The 25,561-nt window shown below is 41.7% G+C and overlaps 1 protein-coding gene and 1 long non-coding RNA gene across 2 annotated transcripts in view; both read left to right on the forward strand.

Annotated features, from left to right (window-relative positions):
• Positions 1–11,924: 11,924 nt before the first annotated feature.
• PGM1 (phosphoglucomutase 1) overlaps positions 11,925–25,561 on the forward strand; it is a 65,956-nt gene continuing 52,319 nt past the window's right edge. The window contains exon 1 of the mRNA XM_004369014.1: positions 11,925–12,381. Coding sequence (XP_004369071.1) covers positions 12,136–12,381 — 246 coding nt within the window. The 5' untranslated portion in view covers positions 11,925–12,135. The remainder of the gene's footprint in view (positions 12,382–25,561) is intronic.
• On the forward strand, positions 12,683–18,458 carry LOC111820445 (uncharacterized). Its single transcript, XR_002823986.1, has 3 exons — positions 12,683–12,940; positions 15,378–15,432; positions 16,621–18,458. It is a non-coding gene; the product is annotated as an uncharacterized LOC111820445 (long non-coding RNA).

Here is a 25,561-nt window from a genome sequence, read left to right on the forward strand (position 1 = left end):
AATAGACATATGCACACCTATGTTCATGGCAGCATTGTTCACAATAACAAAAAGATGGAAACAACCTAGATGCCCATCAGCAAATGAATGGATAAACAAACTATGGTACATACACACAGTGAAGTACTATGCAACGAGAAACAACAAAAATGAATCTGTGAAGCATCTCATAACATGGATGAAACTGTTAAATAGATAAGTAGTAGACATGACCTCTAAGGAGCCTTGGTGGCGCAGTGGTTAAAGTGATCAACTGCTAACTGAAAGGTCAGCGGTTCAAAACCACCAGCGACTCTGTGGCAGGAAGATGTGGCAGACTGCTTCATAGAGATTTACAGGCTTGGAAAGCCTATGGGGTTGCTATGAGTTGGAATTGACTCGACAGCAGTGGGTAGACATGATCTCTATCCTCAAGGAACGAAAGCACTGAGGAAATGAGTTGTATGTTAGCCTATGATATTAGATAATATTAAGTCTTAAATTAATAAACACTGAGCATGAAACCTGTGATGAGGATATAGGTATAGAAGAGGAGAAGAAGGCTTGCCCAATTTAGGGAGGTGGGAACAGACAAGAATCTCTTGGAAGATTAAGAAGAAGTGCAGTCTGAAGCTAAACAGTGCTTTGATTTGTTTTAGCCACTAAATGTATTTAAAATTTTAAATAATACAAAAGGGGGCACTTCAAAAAAAAATTTTTTTTTATTGTGCTTTAGATGAAGGTTTACAGAACAAATAGTTTCTCCTTAAACAGTTAGTACACATATTGTTTTATGACATTGGTTAACCCCATGAGATGTCAACGCTCTCTCTTCTCAACCTTGGGTTCCCTATTACCAGCTTTCCTGTCCCCTCCTGCCTTCTAGTCCTTGTCCCTGGGCTGCTGTGCCCCATTAGTCTTGTTTTGTTTTATGGGGCTGTCTAATCTTTGGCTGAAGGGTGAACCTCAGGAGTGACTTCATTACTAAGCTAAAAGGGTGTCTACTCTCAGGGTTTTTTCATTCTCTGTCAAGCCAGTAAGTGTGGTCTTTTCTTGTGAGTTAGAATTTTGTTCTACATTTTTCTCCAGCTCCGTTGTGATCCCTGTCAGAGCAGTCAGTGGTGGTAGCTGGGCACCATCTAGTTGTACTGGACTCAGTCTGGTGGAGGCCGTGGTAGTTGTAGTCCATTAGTCCTCTGGACTAATCTTTTCCTTGTATCCTGTTCTCTTCACTCTTCCTTGCTCCCGAAGGGGTGAGACCAGTGGAGTATCTTACATGGCTGCTCACTGGCTTTTAAGACCCCAGATGCTACTCACCAAGGTAGAATGTAGAACATTTTCTTCATAAACTATGTTATGCCAGGTGAGCTAGATGTTCCCCAAGACTCTCTTGATTTCTTGACTGCTGCTTCCATGGGTATTGACTATAGATTCAAGTAAAATGAAATCCTTGACAACTTCAATCTTTTCTCCATTTATCATGATGTTACTTATTGGTCCAGTTGTGAGGATTTTTGTTTTATGTTGAGGTGTAAGCCATATCGAAGGCTGTGGTCTTTGATCTTCATCAGTAAGTGCTTCAAGTTTCTTCACTTTCAGCAAGCAAGGTTGTGTCATCTGCATATCACAGGTTGTTAATGAGTCTTCCTCCAATCCTGATGCCTCATTCTTCGTCATATAGTCTAGCTTCTCGGATTACTTGCTCAGCATACAGATTGAATAGGTATGGTGAAAGGATACAACCCTTACACACACCTTTCCTGACTTTAAGCCACACAATATCCCCTTGTTCTTTTCAAATGACTGCCTCTTGATATACAGGTCTCTCATGAGCACAATTAACTGTTCTGGAATTCCCATTCTTTGCAATGTTATCGATAATTTGTTATGATCCACACAGTCGAATGCCTTTGCATAGTCAATAAAATACATGTAAACATCTTTCTGGTATTCTCTGCTTTAAGCCAGGATCCATCTGACATCAGCAATGACATCCCTGGTTCTGCATCCTCTTCTGAATCTGGCTTGAATTTCTGGCAGTTACCCACTGATATACCGCTAGCTGCTTTTGAATGATCTTCAGCAAAATTTTACTTGCATGTATTATTAATGATATCGTTCAATAATTCCACATTCGGTTGCATCGCCTTTCTTGGGAATAGGCATAAATATGAATCTCTTTCAGTCAGTTGGCCAGGTAGCTGTCTTCCAAATTTCTTGGCATAGATGAGTGAGCACTTCCAGTGCTGCAGCCATTTGTTGAACATCTCAACTGGTATTCTGTCGATTCCTGGAGGCTTTTCTTTCACCAATGCTTTCAGTGCAGCTTGGACTTCTTCCTTCAGTACCATCGGTTCCTGATCATATGCTACTTCTTGAAATGGTTAAACATCAACCAATTCTTTTTGGTAAAGTGATTCTGTGTATCCCTTCCATCTTCTTTTGATGCTTCCTGCATCGTTTAGTTATTTTCCCCCACAGAATCCTTCAGTATTGCAACTTGAGGCTTGAATTTTTTCTTCAGTTCTTTCAGCTTGAGAAATGCCAAGTGTGTTCTCTCCTTTTGGTTTTCTATCTTCAGCTCTTTACACATTTCATTATAATACTTTACTTTGTCTTCTCAAGCCACCCTTTGAAACTTTCTGTTCAGCTCTTTTACTTCATCATTTCTTCCATTTGCTTTAGCTACTCAATATTCAAGAGCAAGTTTCAGAGTCTCTTCTGATATCCATTTTGGTCTTTTCTTTCTTTCCTGTCTTTTTAATGACCTCTTCATGTATGATGTCTTTGATGTTATTCCACAACTTGTCTGGTCTTTGATCATGAGTGTTCAATGCATCAAATCTATTCTTGAAATGGTCCCTAAATTCAGGTGGGATATACTCAAGGTGGTACTTTGGCTCTCGTGGACTTGTTCTAATTTTTTTCAGCTTCAACTTGAACTTGCATATGAGCAATTGATGGTCTGTTCGGCAGTCGGCCCCTGGCCTTGTTCTGACTGATGATATTGAGCTTTTCCATCATCTATTTCCACAGATGTAGTTGATTTGATTCCTGTGTATACTATCTGGCGAGGTCCCTGTGTGTAGTCGCCATTTACGTTGTTGAAAACAGGTATTTGCAATGAAGAAGTCGTTGGTGTTGCAAAATTCTATCATGCAATCTCTGGCATCGTTTCTGTCACCAAGCTATATTTTCCACCTACCAATCGATCCTTCTTCTTTTTTCCAACTTTCGTATTTCAATCACCAGTAATTATCAATGCATCCTGATTGCACGTTCAAGCAATTTCAGACTGCAGAAGTTGGTAAAAATCTTCAATTTCTTCATTTTTGGCCTTAGTGGTTGTTGCATAAATTTGAATAATGGTCGTAATAACTGGTCTTCCTTGTAGGCATATAGATAGTATCCTATTACTGGCAGCGTTGTACTTCAGGATAGATCTTGAAATGTTCTTTTTGACCATGAATGCAATGCCATTCCTCTTTAAGTTGTCATTCCCAGCATAGTAGACCACATGATTGTCCGATTCAAAATGGCCAATACCAGTCCATTTCAGCTCACTAATGCTTAGGATATTGATGTTTATGAGCTCCATTTCATTTTTGACGATTTCCAATTTTCCTAGATTCACACTCTGTATATTCCACGTTCTGATTATTAATGGATTTTTGCAGCTGTTTCTTCTCACTTTGGGTCATGCCACATCAACAAATGAAGATCTAGAAAGCTGTTTTTTCATTGGCAGAATCTTAGGATAGCCTTCTTTTTCTTATTCTGTCTCTTGCTGACCACCTGAAGTCATGCTTTAGGCATCCAGAGAATCAGGCCATGAGTTTCCTAGCTCATACTTCATAAAATTAAAGCATCTGTATTAGTTTCCTGTGGCTGCTATAACAAATTCCCACAAACTTGGTGGCTTAAAACAACAGAAATTTATCTTCTCACAATTTTAGTGGCCAGAAGTCCAAAATTAGTATCACTGGCCTGAAATCAAGGTATGAGTAGGTCCACACTCTGAAGGTTCTAAAGGAGAATCTGTTTCTTGTCTCTTCCAGCCCCTGGTGGCTGCTGAGAATTTCTTGTCTTGTGACCACATTGCTGCAGTCTCTGCCTCTATGGTCACGTTGCCTTCTCTTCTTCTGTGGTCAAATTTCCTTCTGCCTTCCTCTTATAATGACACTTGTGATTGCAGTTAGGGCCCAACCTGGATAATCCAGCATATCTCTTCATCTTAAAATACTAACTTTAATCATATCTGCAAAGTCCTTTTTTTGTCATACAGTCACAATTTTCCAGGATTCAGACATGGATATTTTTTGGGGGCCATTATTCAGCCTACTACAGCATCTAATAAAGAATCAAGAACATTGATGAAATGGGATAACAGAGACATTCATCATCTCTTGAAAAATGTCCTTCACAATCTGTATTTCAAAAAATCTTATCTTTTTGCCATTTAAATATTAATATTTTGCATATCAAATATTCATATAAATTAATTCAGACTGATATCCTTTATAGAAGATTCCAAAAATGAATTCTAAAGAAAAAGTGCAATTTATCATATATCAATCCTTTTTACATATAGCCTCATGAATAACCAGTTGACACTGAAACATGAGTTCAGAGACTATTATTATTTTGGCACAGGAACAAACTTAATTTCAAAATCATAGCCTACGATGTGCATTAATTTTTATTCAAATAAAAGTTTTAAACATCTGAGTAACTTACAGATACAAACAGAATAGACACTGAATGGTTTCCTATTGCTTCATATGTAGGAACTAGTTATTTCAGCAAATTACAAATAAATCGAAATTTAACATAATGAACTAAATCTGCAGCCAGGAAGAATCTCGGATTTAGGCTTAACACATGGACTAAAATGACATTTGCGCTATTGGTCAGCATTAATTTGTATGGATTCATGTGGAATCAATTAGTTATTTGCCAGCCACAAATAATTGAAAATTGTTGTAGGAGATTATCTACAACTGACCTCTTCTGTCTGAACGACTGCCTTTCCAGAGTAGTAGAATTCTTGGGGTAGGTGAGGGATTTGATGGAGCATTCTAGTCCTAAATTGAAGACTATTCAAATATTTCTCAATATGAATAATTCTGCTATCATTCGACACCACTAGACAGAAAGTTGAGTGTACCCAAATACAGTGTTGTGTTTCTTTAACAATAATGTGATTCATGGTTTTATTGTATGCTATATAAGTCCTTTTTAAGGCTTTGTCTACATGTTAATGAATTACTTTTCAATTTTTTTAAATTTTGACAATCAGTTTTTATATGAGCCATGTAACTCATTTATTGTGACTCTTAAGAGGCTAACGTCACTAGAGCACCCATTTCACCATCCAGTGTTTTCATTATAAATTCCATATATACCAGTCTACACCATTTATTATTTATTGCAGTCATCAAAGATTAATATCCTATGGTAAACACATTTCTTTAAATCATTACAACTGGCATGCAAATGATGATTTTGAAGGGTGAAGGTAAAGCCAGCCTTAATGAACACTGTATTTGGAAATGGAATTTGACAAAGAATCCTACATTCATATTGCCAGGATTCAACTCACGTCACATTTATACACACTTGTAAATGTAGGCACGGAAATCATTCAAGCCTTTCACAGAACTGCCAACTGTTTGTTCCTTGACCTAGATCAAACCTAACCAAATTCTAGGTAATTTTGCTTGTAGGAAGGCTCCTAAATGGCATACTAATAACTTGCTTAAAAAGTGGATCTGCCTTGCCTTTGGATGTAACCTAACAGATTTGACCTCAGGTGTTATGGAAGGCTGGATGGCATACAGAAGAAACCTGAAGCCTGTTGCCGTCGAGTAGATTCCGACTCATAACGACCTTATAGGACAGAGTAGAACTGCCCCATAGGGTTTCCAAGGAGCAGCTGATGGATTCGAACCGTTGACCTTTTGGTTAGCAGCTGAGCTCTTAACCACTGTGCCACCAGAGCTCCAGCATATAGGGGAGACACATCTAAAACTTCTTCCTGCTGGGTTAGTGTTCCTAGAGAAATTCTCTTTCAAAGACAGAAAAACCTAAACTTTTCACACTGCAGATCCTGTTCTGTGTCAGACTCCTTTTTTTTCTTCTCCGTATTCTATATTATCTCGCTAGGTGATCTCATCCACTCCCTTGTCTTCAAATGCTATCTATATGCGAATGGATTATATATTTATATCACTTGGTCAGGCCTCTTTTCTAAGCTCTGTATCTGTCTACTCAACAACTTATTCTATATCTCCTCTCAGATGCATGGCAGGAACTTCCAACTTGCCACATCCAAAACAGAATTCCTGATCATACTTTACCACCTCTGACCCATACTTCTTATAATATTCCCAATCTCTGGTTGCTGGAATTTTAACTCCTTTTAACTCACCCTATACATATAATCTAGAAACCTTGGTGGCATAGTGGTTAAGAGCTATGGCTGTTAACCAAAAGGTTGGCAGTTCGAATCCACCAGGCGCTCCTTGGAAACTATGCGGCAGTTCTACCCTGCTCTATAGGGTCACTATGAGTCGGAATCGACTCAACAGCAACGGGTTTGTTTCTTTGTTTTTTGGTTTATACATATAATCTATCACCACTTGTCTGCTCACTTCTATTCATCTCCATTGTCTTCAACCTGGTACAATGCACCAGTTTTCCACCTGCCTACCTGATTTCACTTTATCTATTTTTTCCTTTTATTCATTCATACAGCATCAAAAGTGATCTCTTAAAGATGCTAGTATGATCACAATATTCCTTTGCTTAAAATCCTTTTGGTTGTTTATTGGTCTTATGATAAATATCCCAATACTTGACACCATCTAGATGGCCCAGTATAATCAGGCGCACTACTCTATTCCCTTAGTCTCTATACTCCAATCACACTGGTTGCCTTCCAAGTCCTTGATGACACTAAATTCCTTCTTACTTCAGACCTTCCCCCTTGATATTTCCTTTCCCTGGAATGAAATACTCTTAACTACCTTTTCACCTGGCCAACTACTATTCATCCTTCCAGGCTGCAACTTATTTTCCCTGACTCCCTTCAATGATTGTTGTTCTGTGCCATCAAATTGATTCCAACCCAGAGTGCCCTATAGGACAGGGTAGAACTGCCCCATAGGGTTGCCAAGGCTGTAATCTTTATGGAAGCAAACTGCCACACCTTTCTCCCGTGGAGCGGCTAGTGGGACATTTGGTTAGCAGCAGAGTGCTTAACCATTGCACCACCAGGACTCCTCTTCTAATAATAGATCCTCCTGTTTATGCTCTTACAGCACCTATATTTCTTTGTAGCATTTATCATAATTATAATTATTACTCAGTATCTGCCTCTTCCAACATATTGCAAGCTCTTTGAGAACAGGGACCATTCTGACTTGTTTGCCTAACATTTTTCAAAGAACTAGCACTTAGTAGGAATTCAAAATATATTTGTAGAGTGAGTGAATCAATATGTGAATGATGAATACCATCTAAAGGGTAAAAGATTCCTCATTAATGAAATCACGTGAGAATTGCCACTTAAAAATACTTCAAAGAAAAAATTATATATATTATTGTGCTGTAGGTGAAATTTACAGCTCAAGTTAATTTCTCATTCAAAAATTTATACATGTATTGTTTCGTGACATTGGTTACAATCCCCACAATGTGACAGTATGCTCTCTCCACCCCGGGTTCCCTGTGTCCATTCACCCAGTTCTGTCCCTTCCTGCATTCTTGTCTTGTTTTTGGGCAGGAGTTGCCCCTTTGGTCTTGTATATTTCATTGAACTAAGCAGCACGTTCCTCACGTGTGTTATTTTCTGTTTTATAGGCCTGTTCAATCTTTGTCTGAAAAGTGGGCTTCAGGAGTGGTTTCAGCTCTGAGTTAGCAGAGTGTCTGGGGCCCATAGTCTCAGGGGTTCCTCCAGTTTCTGTTAGATCAGTATATCTGGTCTTTTTTCAAGAATTTCAATTCTGTACATTTTTCTCCCATTCTGTCAGGGACTCTCTGTTGTGATCCCTGTCAGAGTGATTGGTGGTGGTAGCCAGGAAAAATTAATATATTTTTATGATTATAAAAATAATACAAATTCCTTATAGAAAACCTGGGAAATCCAGAGAAAGCATAAAGAAAAAAATTAAAAATTACCCTGTCACAACCCAGAGGTAATCACTGTTACATATCCTGGTGTATTTCCTTCCTGTCCTTTGTGTGTGCATATATTTCTTAAAGTAAATTAAAAAACACAAGTGGGATAGTATTGTATATATAATTTTTTATGTTATACTATTTACATATGCCCATATTATAAGTAATTTTGAGTTAGAGTATCTTTTCATAAATCTTTGATTGCATCTTGGATTTTTATTAGATTAAATAAAAGTAGATATTCTGTATAACTATGAAAAAATATGAATTAGAAAACAGTTGGAAAAGGTACAAATCTCACTATAATCTAGTTGTGCAAGAAAGATAATTTATTTTTCTATATCAACTTAATGTTTTCAAATATCCGTTCTGCTGGGGTTGCAGAGACTCAGATTTCTATTAGCAAATGCAAATCTCAGTCCTCAGAGGTAGGTGTTGAGGAAATAAAATTTATTTTTCTAGAATTCATCTTGATTTCTATTTCATTCCATTGAGATGACCCATCTGGGGCCATGTTTAAATACTAGTTGGCTTATAAAATGCCAAAGTATTGGGGAAGAAGTACATCTTGCCTTTGATACCAAATGTTTATTCAGGCACACAATTATCCTGTGTTGTCCTTGGTCATTGATCCACACTGCCAAGAGTTCCCTCATTTCTGTCTGCATGCCTCTTAAGATCCAATGACTTCTTTCCCTACTTTGATGCCAATTTTAGGGGAACAGGAATCATTCTGCTTCTCTGAACACTTCAACTTGGAAATCTCTGCAAGTCAGTTTTCGCTTGTGGATAGAACCAGTGAATATGATATCACATCGTGATTATGTTACATTATATGGCAAAAAGATTACCCAGGTAGGCCTAACTAACCACATGAGCCCTTTAACAGCAGAGTTTTTTTTCCAGTTGATGGCCAAAAAAGTTAGAGAGATTAAAGCATGAGAAGGACTCAGTGTAGGTAGAGCTGTCTTTAGCAGCAGAGTGGACCCTGGCTGATAGCCAGCAAGGAAATGGGGATGTTGGACCTACAACTACAAGAAACTGGATCCTGCCAACAACCTGAATGAGCTTGAAGCTTCCCAGAGCCTTCAGATAAGGGCCCAGCCTGGCCAACACCTTGATTTTAGCCTTCTTATATAACCTGAGCACAGAACCCACTCAAACCCGCCCAGACTTTTGCCCTACAGAGCTGTGAGACAAAGTTAATAAATGGGTGTTGTTTTAAGCCACTAAATTTGTGGTCATTTGATGCACAGCAATGAAAAACTAATACAAGGGATTATTACCTCATACCACCAAGACACAAAAGCCAGGAAAATAGCGTGTCCTTTGGACCTGGGGTCTCTGTGCTGAGAAGTTCTTCAACCAGGGGAAGATTGATGACAAGGACCTTCCTCTAGAGCCGACAGAGAAAGAAAGCCTTCCCCAGAGCTAACGCCCTGAATTCAGACTTGTAGCCTATTTGACTGTGAGAGAATAAATTTCTCTTTGTTAAAGCCATCCACTTGTGGTATTTCTGTTATAGCAGCATTAGATGACTAAGACAGAATTATGTAAAGGCATGATTTCCAGGGAGCGGGAATCATGGGAGCTACCCTAGAGTCTGTCTGCCACAGAAGCCTAGCCAAGATCAAGTCTTGCCCACATCAGTAGAGCCACCCAGCTAACTTGTAGAATCACAACCAATAATAAATGGTGGTTGTCTAAGCCACTAAGTTTTACAGTGGTTATGCATTAAAGCTAACTGTTACAACTTCTGAGATGAGAGAAATATGGAGCAATTCCTATTAAATGAAAAGCCCCACCCTAGATCCAAAGAAAATGAAGAATATAGAAAGAGTATGGGATCAGAGTTTGAGTCCACCACTTAAAATAATGAGTTACCATTTACTGAGTACTTGTTAGCACTCTGTAGGAACTTCATATCCAATATCTAATTTAATCCGTGTAACTCTATGAGATAGGTATTTCTAAGATTCAGTGATTCTATGCTGTATTTTCATTTTCTGGAGATAGATAACCTTGATACATTAACCATTCTATCCTCAATTCTTTCATCTATAAAGTGGAGTTAATTATACTACTTAGGTCACAAGATTCACTACTCTGTAAACTGTGAACTCCTGTGTAAATATTAGAAATCATTACTAGCAGCCCAGGATTCAGTTTTCACATATTATTTGCCAATGAAACTCATCCACAGTGAACTTTTACTATATCAACACTTGGTTTCTGAGATACGGCAGTTGTATGGGCCTGTCAGCCTTCCTGCTTGATCAGGACATACCAATTAGCCAAAAAAAGAAGCATGGATATAATCTAATTTACAAGTTAATGGTAAGCTCTGGCTTTGGAATTGGGGGAGGGGAGCTAATATATTTGAGGGCCTCTATGTTTTCTGTCCTATAGGGTCACTATAAGTTGGAATTGACTTGATGGCAATGGTTTGTTTTTTTTTTTGTTTTGGTTGTTTTAGGCAAGGAGCCCTGGTTGCACAGTGATTAAGCACTTGGCTGCTAATTGAAAGGTTGGCGGTTCTAACCTACCAACCTCTGCAGGAGAAAGATGTGGCAGTCAGCTTCCATAAACATTAAAAAAAAGAAAACCAAACCCATTGCCGTCAAGTCGATTCCGACTCACAGTGACCCTATTACAGCCTTGGAAACCCTATGGGGCAGTTCTACTCTGTTCTATAGGGTCACTATGAGTCGAAATCCACTTGATGGCAGTGGGTTTGGGTTTTGAGGTGTTTCAGGCACCATGCTAGGTGATTTACTTACATCAGCTAATTATGATTGAATTGGTTTGGACCGGGGCTGTAGCATGGGTGGTTTTAAAATTGCCCTGGGTGACTGTACTGTGTATTCGTGATTGAGAACTACTGACATACCAAATCTCATTATTTCTAATAGAAATCATCTAAGATAGGTTTTATGTCCATTTTATAGTACACAAATGGAGGCCCACAAGTATTAACTAACTTCCCCAAGGTCACACACCTAGTAAGGGAAAAAAAGGTCATTTTTTTCTCACTTCACCAAAATGACACATTTCTCGAGGAGACAATTACTCTCACCAAGCAAAGGAGATGCTCAGCCTTACCATATACTTGTATCTGTAAGTTATCAAGGCCTCCCTGGACATTCTCTAGTTGCCCAGCCTGGTGACACTGCAGCCAAATCATGGTAAGAGCCCTGGTTTTGGATTCATATCCCCCTGAGATGGACTCCTGCATGTACTTAGTTCTGTGGCGTGACAAGGCATTTTATTCTTTGAATCTCTGTTTCATAAGCATAAATTAGAGGCTTAAAAACATATCCAATAAATCATCAGTATATGCACCCTCACCAATGGAAATAAAGTGTGTGGTCCATCAGTAAACAGATGGAAAGCGGTAAATCAAATTAGAACTTTAGAATTTACTCCTTTTCCTAACACAAATGCCTTATATTTGGAGAAAGAATAGAAAGAATAAGGAGTCATGAAACCTAGCTGATGCTGGCACTTCTGTCCCTCACAACAAATTTCCAGAAAGTTATGTACACATGATAACACTAAGCCCAACCACAGGAAATCATTATGCTCTATTTTTTCCCACCCTGCCTCATTCCCTTGCCCCATGCCCGGGTCAGTACTCCAAGCTTTGCCTCTCCATTTAGGGGAAGAGTTGCAGATTTCATTTTACAGCGTATTGGTTTACGAAGGGGAGGGTAAATCAGAGCGGCTCCACCCATTTCACAAGAGGCGTGGAGATGGGCGCTCCTCTTTCCTCCCCCTCCCGGACCTGATGGCTGGGCTGACGGCCGGAGGGAGGGCCCTGTCCCCTGTCCCTTTAAGGAGGAGGGACGAGCACTGCCGAGAGTGCCGCCGTTGCCCCCACCCGCTCGCGCCCTCTTCCCAGAGCAGCTGCAGCCACAGCCCCGGCCGCCCCTCGGTTAGCAGAGTCCGCTCCGCCCCAAGCAGCGAGTCGCCACCATGGTGAAGATCGTAACCGTCAAGACCCACGCGTACCCGGATCAGAAGCCGGGCACGAGCGGGCTGCGGAAGCGAGTGAAGGTGTTCCAGAGCAGTGCCAACTACGCGGAGAATTTCATCCAGAGTATTATCTCCACCGTGGAGCCGGCCCTGCGGCAGGAGGCCACCCTGGTGGTAGGCGGGGACGGCAGGTTCTACATGAAGGAGGCCATCCAGCTTATCGGCCGCATCGCCGCCGCCAATGGGGTAAGGGACGCGCCGGGTCCTCGGCGGCGTGCACCCGGGGCGCGGGGCCGTGCGCGACGTGCCGGAGTGCAGCCCGCCCCCTGCCTAGCGGCTGGCCACTTCCGTGCGGCGCCGCCGGAGTCTCCACACCCTCCTTCTCTGCGCTCGCTCTTCTCGGTCCAGGGTCCCCGCGGAGGTCGCGGTGTGGGGGAAAGCGGCCACGCGACCCCGCAGAGCTGCTCTCCTGGCGCCCGGAGAGCGAGGAAGCGTGGCCGTGGGGAGCTGGGTTTGACCTTGGGAGGACCGCCCCCGCCCCCCGCCTCCTTGTCCTCCCTATTCCCGCCTCCTTTCCCTCCCGAGGCCTCTGACATTTACAGTAACCTTTCCAGTTTCTGAAGATACAGTTACAGCGCCGAGCACCATCGCCTTTACCAGGAAAGGTTAGACGGTCACCACCTTGCTCAAAACTACTTGCATCCCCTGTCGTTGCCTGCTATTCTCGTCTCGGACTGGCGGGCGCTTCTCGCTGACTCGGAACCCAACGCTTTGGGGCAGGAGCGGCGGGGGTACCCACCCACAGGTGCGTCAGGCCGGCAGCTATAAGGAGGCGGGAGCCTAGCCTTTTTCCCCACCTCGTAGTTCGCGTGGGGACAGAGCTCCTATCTTGGCGCAGCCCGGTTGCGGGCCTGCAGGCTTTTGAAAAAAACTGGTGTTTGCAGCTTGGTGCATCTGGATTTGTTCCACCTAGGGGGCTGGAGCTGAATATTCATTAGAACAGAAACAACATACCCCAGGGCACTCTTAGGCAAGCATTCGTGGCTGGCCAGGAAATTAATGCAACACCTCGGTTCCGCCGCCGCTAAGGTTCGTTAGCTGAGACTTAATTGGGCAGGTCCACTCAAATACGTGAAAACTTCAAAATAGATTATTCAGTAAACCCGAAATACGAAAATTGGCAAATTGGGGCTGATTATTTACTCACTTTCATAAAACATTTCAGCGAGTTCTTCTAAATAGCACTTTTTTTTCTATATTTATAAAAAGATTTGACTTATACCCAACTTCTGGAATTTATTCTCTCTACTAATATTTTTATTCATTTAAGTAGTATTTTATTAACTTACTACCTAGGGAGTGCTCTTTGGCCAAGCAGTTCACTTATGGTTGTCTCATTTATCCTCCTGCAGCCCTGTAAGATAAGTGATATTATGGGCATCTTCAAGTCGCCAATGAGAAAACCGAAGTTTAGGTAGGTTAAATAGTTTACAGGAAGTATATTGGCAGAGCTGAGAATCCAGTACAGATCTACCAATTCTAATTGAGCAGCTTCTGGGAATGAAGGGACTCTTGGATCTAAAGATCTATTTTCCAGTATCTCCAAATCTAAACTGGACCCTAACTACTGCTGCCTCATTGGGTTAAACATTTATAAGCATCAAGGAGGGAAGATTATCTGGGTTTATTTTCTGTATGCTCCCAAGTTGTCAGACAACCACAAATTCCCATGAAAGAAGAGCAGAACGAGCAAACAGTATCTGTATCCTAGTTTTTGTTGTGTGCCGCTGAGTCTGGTTTGACTTGTAGGGACCCGATGATAGATCCCGTCATTTCCCTGCTACTACTGATGCTGAGTTTACTTTTCATTCATTCATTCAACAAATATTGACCTCATACCATGTACAGAGAAATGTATGAAATAAAAAGATGATTCAGATGCAAGCCCTGTCCTTAAGGATTTACAGCATAGGGGGAGTTATAGGTATCCAACTGGAAAATTGTCCACTTGGGAGTAGTGTGAGTTGAGGAGGAAGGAATTAGTTAAGACTGAACAAAAATATGTTCTTGAACCCTTATCACCCTTTAACTACTACCCTATTGCTCTCCCCTCTTTCAGCCAAACTTTGTAAAAATTGTCTGCATTCTCCATCTCTGACTTGTCACCTCCCATTCACTCACCACCTCAATGTAACCTGGCTTCTGCCTTTCCACCACGCCACTAAAATTCTTCTTGTCAAACTTACTAAGGACTTTCTGGTCGCTGAATCCATTGGATACTTTTTAGGCCTTGTCTTACTTGACTTCCCTCCTGCATTTGGCACTGCTGATTTTGCACTCAAAGCTCTCAACTCCCTTGCCTTGACCACTCTTCTCCTTCTCCTGATTCTACTCACGCTTTTTTGAGAGTTCCTACAGGGTCTGCTTGCCCTACGCCGAACCCAGCTGTTGCCTAGGTTTCTGTCCTCAGCTCTCCGCTCTCTGATTTTATTCTTTCTCTCTCTACTCACCAGGAATTTAAATATGCTACTCCTTATGTGGTGTGATTCAGTTCAGATAGCATCTTCCAAAGGCTTTCCCTGCCTTCCCTTCTCCTGTTAAGTGCTCCTTTCCCATGGATACCTCTAGAATAGATTAATCAAATTCCAATGAAATTGTTCACATGTTACAATCTCCCACTAGAGAGTAAGCTTGAGTCAGGGTATGTATCTGTATCCACAATACCTAGGACAGTGTAACATTCAGTGAGTCCATGTTCAGTTGCCTTGAATTGTATTTCCAAAATCTGTATTTCTAGCACATAACTTAAAGCCTGCATATAGTTGGTGACTGTTAAATTTTTTCTCATCAAACATTTATTATGTACTTACTTTGTATCAGGATTGTGCTTAGCAATTGGGATACAAAATAGCCTTTTTGTTAGCAAACATATAGTCTAGAAGAGGAGGTAGACTAGAACAGACAGACAATACAATGTATTGGGTGTTTAAATGGAGGTTTGTGCCAGGTAATGAAGGGGCAAGAGCATGGAGAGCTGTACTTTGGAGGAAAATCGAGGAAGGCCTCACAGAGGAGGTGGTAGCTCATCTAAGTATTAAAGGATGAGTTGGGATTCCCAGGGTGGGTTTCTCAGGCGAGAGGAGTTCTAGGCAGTACGAATAGAAATCGTGGGAATTGGGGGTTGTTTTCTTGGGCAAATTATTTAATTTCTAATCCTTTTTTTCCTCATCTGTAAACATCAGGAATGACTACGTACTCAGAGAGGTTGTTGTGAGGATTAAATAAAACAACTTACTTGTAAGTACAGGGCACTACTGCCTTCCTACCGGGAAGATGCTTGAATGACAGTTGTGGGAAAACCTCAGGCAGTCTGGGGCAGGACTTTATGTTATTAATGTTCTACTGATATCCAGACACTAAATTTATCTAAATCTCCAACCTGATGCAGCTGCCATTAGTCCCCAGAATAGATCCATTATCTCCGGCCTTTCTCCAGTCCTCAATGACCCTGACCAATATAGAGCAATTCCACGATAGGACCCAACTGAGTGCAGATGATTTAAACCTGGCTCAGAGTAGCCCACCAAAAAAACCAAACGCATTTCCGTTGATTCCGACTCATCGTGACCCTATAGGACAGAGTAGAAATGCCCCCATAGGGCTTCCAAGGAGCAGCTGGTGGATTTGAACTGCCAGTCTTTTGGTTAGCAAACATAGCTCTTAACCACTGTGCCACCAGATTAGCCCATGTTACTGAAAAGTCCAGGAGATTCCCAGTGCAGACTTCTTGGTTCGAAACATTTCTGGTTTCTAAAAATCACTCTTGGTTCCACTATTAGGAATTGAGGGGGAGAGGTGACAGTAAAAACAAGTGAGGATTTTGATACTTTGAAGGATAATTTATCATTATCCTAAACAAAATAAGATAGATGCCTTTATGGGAACTTGTGAAGAAGCAAGGTTTTTAAAAATCAATCCACAGAGAATCTTAACCTTCTTAGTGTCAAAGACCCCCTTTGCAATGCTAGGGAATAATTTTTTAAATGAGTAAAACAAAACACAAAGGATTACAAATGAAACAAAAAGTATATTGAAATACAATGACAACGATATGAAACTAAATTTGTGATACAGCAATACATGTGCCTGTTTATTAATGCATTAAATAATAAGATGTAGTGAAGTATCGAATACTACCTTAATGAGCATAAACAATATGCTCAATATGGACCCCCCTGAATTCTACCCATGGATCTCATGGAGGTCCAAGGACCCTGAGTTAAGAACCCCTGCAGTTAACAAATGATCCCCATCTAGTTCCAGGTACTGCCTGCACCAGAATACGCCTTAAATACAGGACCCAGAGATTAAGGGTCTCATGTTCTTAAGACCAAGCCCGCTGGGCTTTGAGAACTTCACTTTACAATGATTAAACTTTACTTATCTCCCATTTGGAATAAATCACACTTTGAACTTTCTTGATAGGCCCATCTATAAATACTGTTGAAGGAATGTGTTTCTGGATATTGTTCACAACATGTACTGAGAAGGCAATGAAAGAACAGGAAAAGGAAGATTTGGGGACTATGAGGTAAATGGTGTTAGGGTGGAGGGACCTTGCTTCCCTTACTTAATACGGGATATCCTTGGAGCAGGGATGACTTGTCAGAGAAACATCTTTGGGTCACTTTTTAATATGCCATAACTTTCATGTTACAAAAAAGTCCTTTAATTATGATGGGCTTAAATGATGGTTCTTCCCTTGTTTGTACTGTCCAATTCTGAATGATCATGAAACAGCAGTATGAATAAATTGTCCTTTTCCATCCAGCAGTGTACGATCTTTTGGGGGAGGAGATAAGACACAAGAAATACATACACATAAAAAGAACTGAGTTAGAAAAAGTGCTGAGTTCAGAGAAGGGAGATAACACTCTGTACTAGGGAAGGAAGAGGTAGAACTTGAATTGTGTCTTGAAGAGTGGATAGCATGTGAAAAGAGAAGAGGGAGCCTACTTTCAGGTGAGGGGAACAGAGGGGAGCGGTAAGGAAGAGGAATGGACAGGACTATTTTTTTAGAGCTGGGTACTTAGCCACTTAACAGTCTTTGTTACACAAAATATTTAAATCAAGTTGTTCAGGAGCTTCTCTTTCTCTCAAGAGAGAATGTTCTTGCTAAAGGTAAAGTCTTTTTTCCTTTTTTAACCAAATCAAATGACCACAGAGCATTGAAGACTAAAAAGGAAAACATTCTCCCTTTTCACAATAATGTTTCCTTTGGTAAACAAGGTTATATAGGGAAGAGTGATATGTTGTCTTGGGAAGAGTGATTCTTTAAATATTTATCCAGCACCTACTAGGTTCTGGGCCCTGTTCAAAGCTTTCTCAGCAGCGAACAAAACAAAGTTTCTGTTCTCACAGAGCTTATCTTTTAGTGGAGGGAGATAAATGATAAATAAATACATGTCAGGTGAAGGTAAGTACTCTGAAGAAAAATAAAACATGGTAAAGGAAGACAGCGCTAGAAGGTAGGCTGCTTTTTTTGGTGAGGTGATTAGGAAGGCCTCTCTGATAAACTTCATTTGGAGACTGAGTGAAGTGAGGGAGTGAACCACGCAGATATCTGTGCAAAGACTTCCAGGCAGAGGAAGAGTTAAATGTAAAGAATAAACATAGCTAATCATTTAACACTGGAAAATTATGTTCCAAATAAACATAGTATAAACTTTGTACAACAACAACAAAAAACCAAACCCATTGCTGCTGAGTCAATTCCAGCTCATACAAAGGACCCCAAAATGCTATGAAATTTTACATATACCAAACTTGTTGCCATCGAGTCGATTTCAACTCTTAGAGACCCAATAGGACAGAGGAGAACTGCCCCACAGAGTTTCCAAGGAGCGCCTGGTGGATTCGAACTGCCAACTTTTTGGTTAGCAGCTGTAGCTGTTAACCACTGTGCCACCAGGGCTCCAATTATAAATTTATCTTGGATAGTGAGAATGGTACAATAAGCATTGCTCAAATACTTAAATCAATAAATTTTTTGTACTCTTGGACTTTAGAAGAGCTTTCAGGAGAATGCTTTGAGTGGGCTACATCTCTAAGAACAGTTACGCTGAAAAGTTTGGGCTGATCCATTCTTTCTCGCCCCCTAAATTCCTCTGAAGTCCACACAGACAGTCATTCTGTTGACTTTGAGCTGTCTTGAGAGTTGGGATTCACCTTTTAAAAATGGCTACGGAGCATCTTTAGTAAATATTTGAGGGTTCTTCAAAGTCTTCAGAGTCCCTAGATGGTGCAAATGGTTAACATGTTTGGCTACAAATGGAAAGGTTGTCCATTTGAGTCCACCCAGAGGTGCCTTGGAAGAAAGGCCTGGTGATCTACAAAAAAATCAGTCATTGAAAATCCTGTGGAGCACAGTTTTACTCTGACATATGTGGGTCACCATGAGTTGGAATCGACTAGAGGGAAACTTTCTTTTTTTTTTAAACCAGGGGCTTCAGTTGGGAGTATTTGGAGAAGACTTTTTGTCTCCCTTCCCATTGCTTCTCCGAACCACCATCCAGAGCTCAGAGCTGAGTCTCCTGAGGCATAAAGATAGAAAATGTGATTCAAGCCCTGAATAAGCACAATGATGATGGTCAATCAAATCATGCCAATAAGGATTTAATCATGAATCAGAAACACCTTGAACATTGTGTTTTTTCATTGGAAACATTTTCTTTCTTTTTTCCTCTTTATGAGTACCCCAAAGTGTTTCTGAAAGGATCAAATGCAATAGACTGTTGGTGGGACAGAAAGATTTGGTTGACTCATCCAACTTGTAGTAAATTGTGGAGCTGGAACTGGTACTATGGCCTTCTGATATTTCATCTAGATTTTCTTTTCTATAAATATATCCCAGAACAAATAGTTCTGAAGATTGATATAGTTTCCTGGTTAAAAGTTTAGGAAAAATGGATTGAACAATGTTAAGTAGAACTCTTCAGAGCTTTTAATATACAAATGAGTCCCGTGAGTTTGCAAGAGGACTCCAAAACAGTTTTGGGAAATACCAGTCTACACCACTCTAGCTTGATATGCCTATCTATAACTTACAAGAGACTTCCCAGATCTAAGTTTAATTTCTGTTGCTAATGACATGCAGGGTTTATTTTGGCTACAGACACATTAATTTGATTTTGGCTATTGTTGAGCATGTTTAATTCAGCCCAAAGAGTACTTTCCTCCCAGGTGACCGTGTAGTAAGGCTTTGGGGTAAGTGACAAAAGTTCTTCTGGCTAAATATTGTCCCCATATACTATGCTACCTATATGCTCACAAGCACCTCTGTTGCCAAAGGGTAAGTTGAAAAGATTACTACTTTGGATGAGTCCAGTGGCCTTAATCAGTGTGGTGTAGTGACCACTCAGGGGCCAAATCAATCAGTGTGAGGTCCCAGGCACTGGCAATAAGCTCAGGTGAGCTGTTTAGTTACTGTACTGTGTCCTAGGATACAGCAGAGGACAAGACAGGCCCAGTCCTCGCCGTTGAGATTTGGTTGGAGTCCAGGTGAACTACAGACAAGCAAACCAACAACTGCTACAAGGTACAGTGAGCACTGTTATGGGGGTGAGCGAGGCAGGCTATGAGAGCAAAAGAGGTGTGCCTGACTCAGGCATAGGGAACAGGGAAGTGACATCTAAACTGACCTGCAGGTGAAGAGGAGTGTTCCACGCAGAACCAGAGGTGAGAGAACATGTTGAAGAGGTAGGTTAGAGACCAACTCGACTCTATATTCTTGGTTCATACTCTACAAGAAGCAACTACACTAAAGCAACACCTCATGTTTGCATTTTACAAGGTACTTCCACCTACATTGCTTCATTTCCTCTCTACAACAGACCTTTCAGGTGTCCCAGGCCCATGGTCACAGAGTCAAGAAGAGAGACTGGGAACTGTCGCTGCAGCTTCTAGAAAGTCAGAGATGTTAAAGTAGAAAACACAGACCCTTAGGACCATATTCCAAATACCAGGTTCCCACTGGAAGTGGTTGAGGATGCTGTGAGTCTCAGGGAAGTTTTAAGCAGTAAGTGAGCATTTGGAGCAGGGAGGTGTGCAGACCTTGCTACTTGGATTGAGACCACTTTTCTCACTATTGGATTGAACTGAGACCAGTTTATTGAATCACAAGATAAAAGAAGAAGAGAAATCCATAGCAAGGCTTGACTGTTTTTCTTCCTTTGATGAACCACATAAAAAATGGAAACTGAGCCAGTAGAATATAGTTCTATATCCAGTTGGCCTCCCTAGGATCAAAGGAGCAAATCATTAACTACCATCCAATTAATACAAGAAAATCACATTTCACATGGGATGGGTTCTAGAGTTAGAATGGAAGACGAAGCTCTAGTGTAGTCAGAATCATTCTTAAAATCCCCTAGGAATGGAGATCAACATGTGCAACACAAATATGTGTGTCTTTAAATACCAGAATCACACTCAGCAGAGCAAGATGCTCATACTTTGAGAGGCATGTGGAGACTAAGACTGACGGAGGGTTTGTGGCTGTTGAATGAAATGGTGGCAGAATTGCCCACATTACTTAAATCTCAGTCTTCCTCCTTCCTCTCCCTGTCAGTTATATAGAGTGAATTTGTGCCATATAAATCCTTGTTTGATGTAACTCCACTGCCAATTCTTGCTGCTACTCTAGTAGCACATGTGAGAAGCACCTCAGTTACAATTTCAGCACGTGCAATTCGGAGAATCATGCCTTTGTAGATTTTAACTTGGCTTATATTTTAACTGTTAGTTTTCCTTAACAAGACTTGGTCTTCCTGTTGTAGCTCAGTTTTAACTGCTCTGGAAGATGGTGCTCAGAAGTGCCTCCCTAGGGCCCTCAAAGTGAATTTGACGTACATCTTGTATCATATATTTAAAGTCAAAACATTTGTGCAATTACACAGGTTTCACTGTTAGAAGCCTAAAACAACAGTAGGTTAAACAAGATAAAAGTTTCTCTTTCTCTCTCTTATGGAATAGTCTGGGTATAAGCAAGCCAGCACTAGTATGATGGATCCACGTTATTGGGACTTCGCGAACTTCGCCTACTTCAGTCTTGTTGCTCCACCATCTTGAGAGTTTTGCCCTCGCCCATCTAGTTCAAGATGGTTCCCCACCAGTGTATTCATATTCCAACCAATTGCCTCGGGAAAAAGATGGAGCAGAGTACTTTTTCCCTTTAAACAATCTGGAAATTCCACACTTCACTCCCATTGGCTATAACCCATTGGCTAGATCTTAATCACATGGCCATACTACTTGCAAAAAGGGCTGAAAAAATATTGGGAGGTCATGTGGCCAGCTAAAACTAGATGGTTCTATTACCTTAAGAAAGGAAGGGACAACTGGACATCTGTCATGGTCTGCCTCTTTGCCCATGCATATAACCACGTCCATTCTTCCTCGCACACATAAACACATTCACCCTTCTCCAGGGGAGGCACCCCAAGTTCCTTCCAGTTACCCAGTCAGTTTGGAATCCAGACTGAGCTCTGGGTGATACTGGGTTCTCTCCGTCGGGTCCATGTGTAGCTCCTTGTGGTTTAGCATCTAATAAATTTAAAGATGAATTATCAGCCTTCCTACTCTGCTACCCCACCCAGACACATGATTATATGCATATTAGCTGAATAGAGCAAGATATTTACAGTAAAAATTCCCATTAAGAAAAGGAAAGGACTAGAACACACAGCAGTCACCAGCCATTGAGTTCACATTCTGCTGTCAGGGAATGTGGACTCCCTGCCCTGGCGGTGGAGCAGGTGCTAGGGAGCTGCCCTCTGGGAGGAGCTGTTTATTCTCTATCCTCCAGGTTCACTAAGAAGTGGACTTTGGAGAGGAGACCCTGAAAGCTCTTCTGGGAGCTGCCTACCTTTTGCAACCTGCTTCCTGCTGATGGAAGTTTAGGGGTAGGAGGGCAGGGGTTGCTTGTGCAGGCCAGGCTTATGGTTTCTTTGGCTAGACAGTTTCCTCAAAAACAGTAGATTTCTGGCATGTTCTGATCAGTTCCAAGTGCTGGCAACCACAGTGAAAGTTCTCATCTAGATAGTTTTGAAGTCTGAATACTCTGACTTTTATTTATGACCTCTATGCTCTGTCTCTCCTCTGATTTCTCCATCACTGATGGCCACCTTGAGACAATAGGAAGTCATAGGCTTGGGTAAGAAGGTAGCATCCTTAATCTGATCTTTGCTGGGGGGCTAGGAAAAAAATACTGGGAAAGCTTTGAGATCACAGTCTTTTCTTCTGCTAAGCCTGCTGCTTCATATATAGCTGCTTCAGTTTGGGTATACAAATAGTTGTCCTTTTCAACTCTGCAGGGCCATAAATTGTTGGACTTTGGCAATGCGGTTTGTAGACCACAGTCAAAGAAAACTTCCCTTCACAAAGCCATAGCCTCCATCATTTCTGCTGCAGACTGTCTGGCTCTAGTTTCAGCTCCTCTGTATATTGTGGCAAGAAGTAGCCAACAAACACTCACGTTCTAAATTCTTCCAACCATTTGCCTAGAGCTACAGGTTTGGTTGGCCAGTGGTCTGCCTTCCAACGTATCTTAGGTAATAATTTTACTAAATGGTTTGCCATGACATAAAAACCATGCCAATGCCACATATTTTAGATTCTGTTTTGGTACAGAATACCATATTTTCTGTATATAGGTTTGGCTGCTGTAACAGAGTTCCAAAATAAGTTACTTAAACAAAATAAAAGTTTATAATAATAGAACGCAGGTAGTCCAGGGCTGGTGTGGTGGCTTCATGGTATAAAGAGACACATGTTTCTTTTCTGTTATGGCTCAGCCTTCCCTAGGGTGTTGCCCTTATCTGTATGGTTCATCTTGTCATTCCAGCCAATAAGAAGGGGAGATGGAGAAAGGGAGGTATGGCCCTTCTCAGAGGTTACACACATCAATTGTACTCATGTCCCATTGGCCAAAACTTAACCTATGACTATTTGTGGCAGCAAGGGCAGCTGGGAAAAATCAACTTTATTCTGGGCACCATGTGTCAAGTTACCATTATGGGGGGATGGGGAGTTTCTATAAAGCTAAATGAAGAGGAGAATTGATACTGTGAAATAACCAATAGTCTCTACCGCACTATCCTAAGCATATCTTCAAAATTTGGTGAAAAAATCACTAAGCTATTTTCAAGTGATGGGGTTACAGAGAGAAGATATAAACTTAACTTTATAGAGATAACTAGATTTTTGGAAGGGACTTTGGCTGTCATTTATGCCAACCACTTCTTAGAAAGGGACCAAGGCACAGACATTTCCCTTGTGGGGAACATTTAAAAATAAATTACTTTATTGAGATGCAATTCACATAACTATACAACCCACCTATTTAAACTGCACAATTCAATGTTTTTTAGTATATTCTCAGAGTTGTGCAATCACCACCAAAAACTAATTTTAGAATATTTTATCCTCCTAAAAGAAACCCCATACCCATTAGCAGAACATATATCTTCTTCCCCTATCCCTCCAGCTCTAAGCAACTAATCTTTCAGTCTCTATATTTGTGTGGGTGGATTTTACATAGACTGAATGTCCAGTTTTGGTTGCCAGACAGGAGAAGTTACATTTAGCAAATGAAGCCCCAGAAGCATGAGAAGGCAAAGGTTAATGGTTTGTGTCAAGAACAGTGGAATTAGTACGCCATGCTTCTATGTGTACTGTCCTGGGTATTGAAGATAGAAAGCCAAAGGTGTCTTTGTTCTCAAGGAGCCTCCGGTTGAGTAGGGAAGACTGACACATAAATAGACAATTATCACTGAGTATTACTGAAGTTGTCAAGGATTTCATTTTACTTGGATCCACAATCAATGCCCATGGAAGCAGCAGTCAAGAAATCAAATGATGTATTGCATTGGGCAAATCTGCTGCAAAAGACCTCTTTAAAGTGTTAAAAAGCAAAGATATCACTTTGAGGACCGGACCCAAGCCAAGGTATTTTCAATTGCCTCATATGCATGTGAAAGCTGGACAGTGACTAAGGAAAACCAAAGAATTGATACCTTTTAATTATGGTGTTGGCAGAGAATATTGAGTATTCCACCGACTGCCAGGAGAATGAACAAATCTGTCTTCGAAGAAGTACAGCCAGAATGTACCTTAGAGGGGCAGGGCCAAGATGGCGGAGTAGTCAGATGCTTCCGGTGGACCCTCTCACAACAAAGACCCGAAAAAACAAGTGAATTGATTATATATGGCAATCTGGGAGCCCTGAACATCAAAGGCAGAGTTGAGGAACTGAACTGATTGGCAGGGGGAGGGAGAGACGGTTCGGAAGCAGCGAGAAGTTGCCAGACCTGACACTGCGAGAGCCTGAGCCCTTCAGGCCTGATCAGCTTGGGGGTAAGCAGTGGGGCAGGCAAGTGGCGGCGCTCAGGAGGCGTGTTTTCTGCACCGCGAGAGACCCAGAACCAGAAAGTCTACACGGCCACCCAGAACTAGTGAGAAGCAGCCCTGGATCGGTGAAAGATAAGTAATTGTGTACGGCCTACTGCGCAGATCAAAAACACCACCCTTAGGAAAAACCTTTCTCCCATTTACCTCCCCGCTTTCTCCTCTGCAGTGGGTCCTGGACTGGCTTCAGCAATTGCCGAGTCCCCTGGGCCAGAAGTAGGATCCATCACATGCCCGGAGCCATTCTGCCTGCCTTGGAGAGTGAACAAATTAATAAACAGAGGAAAAGATAAACTGCTGGCTCCCATAAGCCAGGAACCCAGGGTAGGCACAGCTCCTTTGCCTAGGCACAGGCATAAAAGATCCATGGACTTTGAGTGCATTTCCCCCTACATAGACTTGTGTGGGCCCATCTCAACAGCACAGGCCCTCATTACCGCAGTACAAAAGGGTATATACCGGCACTCTAACTTCAACTGTTTCAGCTGTGAAGTGGCAGGTTCTTGACATTTGACACTGCTCTGCCTATTAAGCAGGGTCTTCACCTACCCACATTGAGGGCCTGAGGACTTCTGGCTCCACCCATGCCACCTAGCCACCTGAGATAGGGGCCCATGAATAAGAGGTGCCCCCCAGCCCTTACAGCCAACAGCATTAGGTGCTCATAGTCTGGCTGCAAAACCCACCCACCTATGTGCTTTGGAGAACAGGGACACGCCTTCCTCCTGGACACTTGGGGGCAGCCGTCAGCCCCCTGCCTTGCTCAGAGTGTGTCCCCCCTGTTGCAGCCAGATGCCTGTGCCTACACCAATCACCCATGCCTGTCTAGGACTGTAAGTGAGAGCCTACACCACACACTTGGTGGCTATCTGCCTGGGCACCTGAGCTGAATCCATACAGGAGGAGTGGGCGGACTCCTGAGCTCACATACCTAGTAACAGATCTAACCACCTGGTGATAG

Source organism: Trichechus manatus, unplaced genomic scaffold (assembly GCF_000243295.1).
Source record: "Trichechus manatus latirostris isolate Lorelei unplaced genomic scaffold, TriManLat1.0 scaffold00003, whole genome shotgun sequence".
In the NCBI taxonomy this organism is placed as follows: Eukaryota; Metazoa; Chordata; class Mammalia; order Sirenia; family Trichechidae; genus Trichechus; species Trichechus manatus.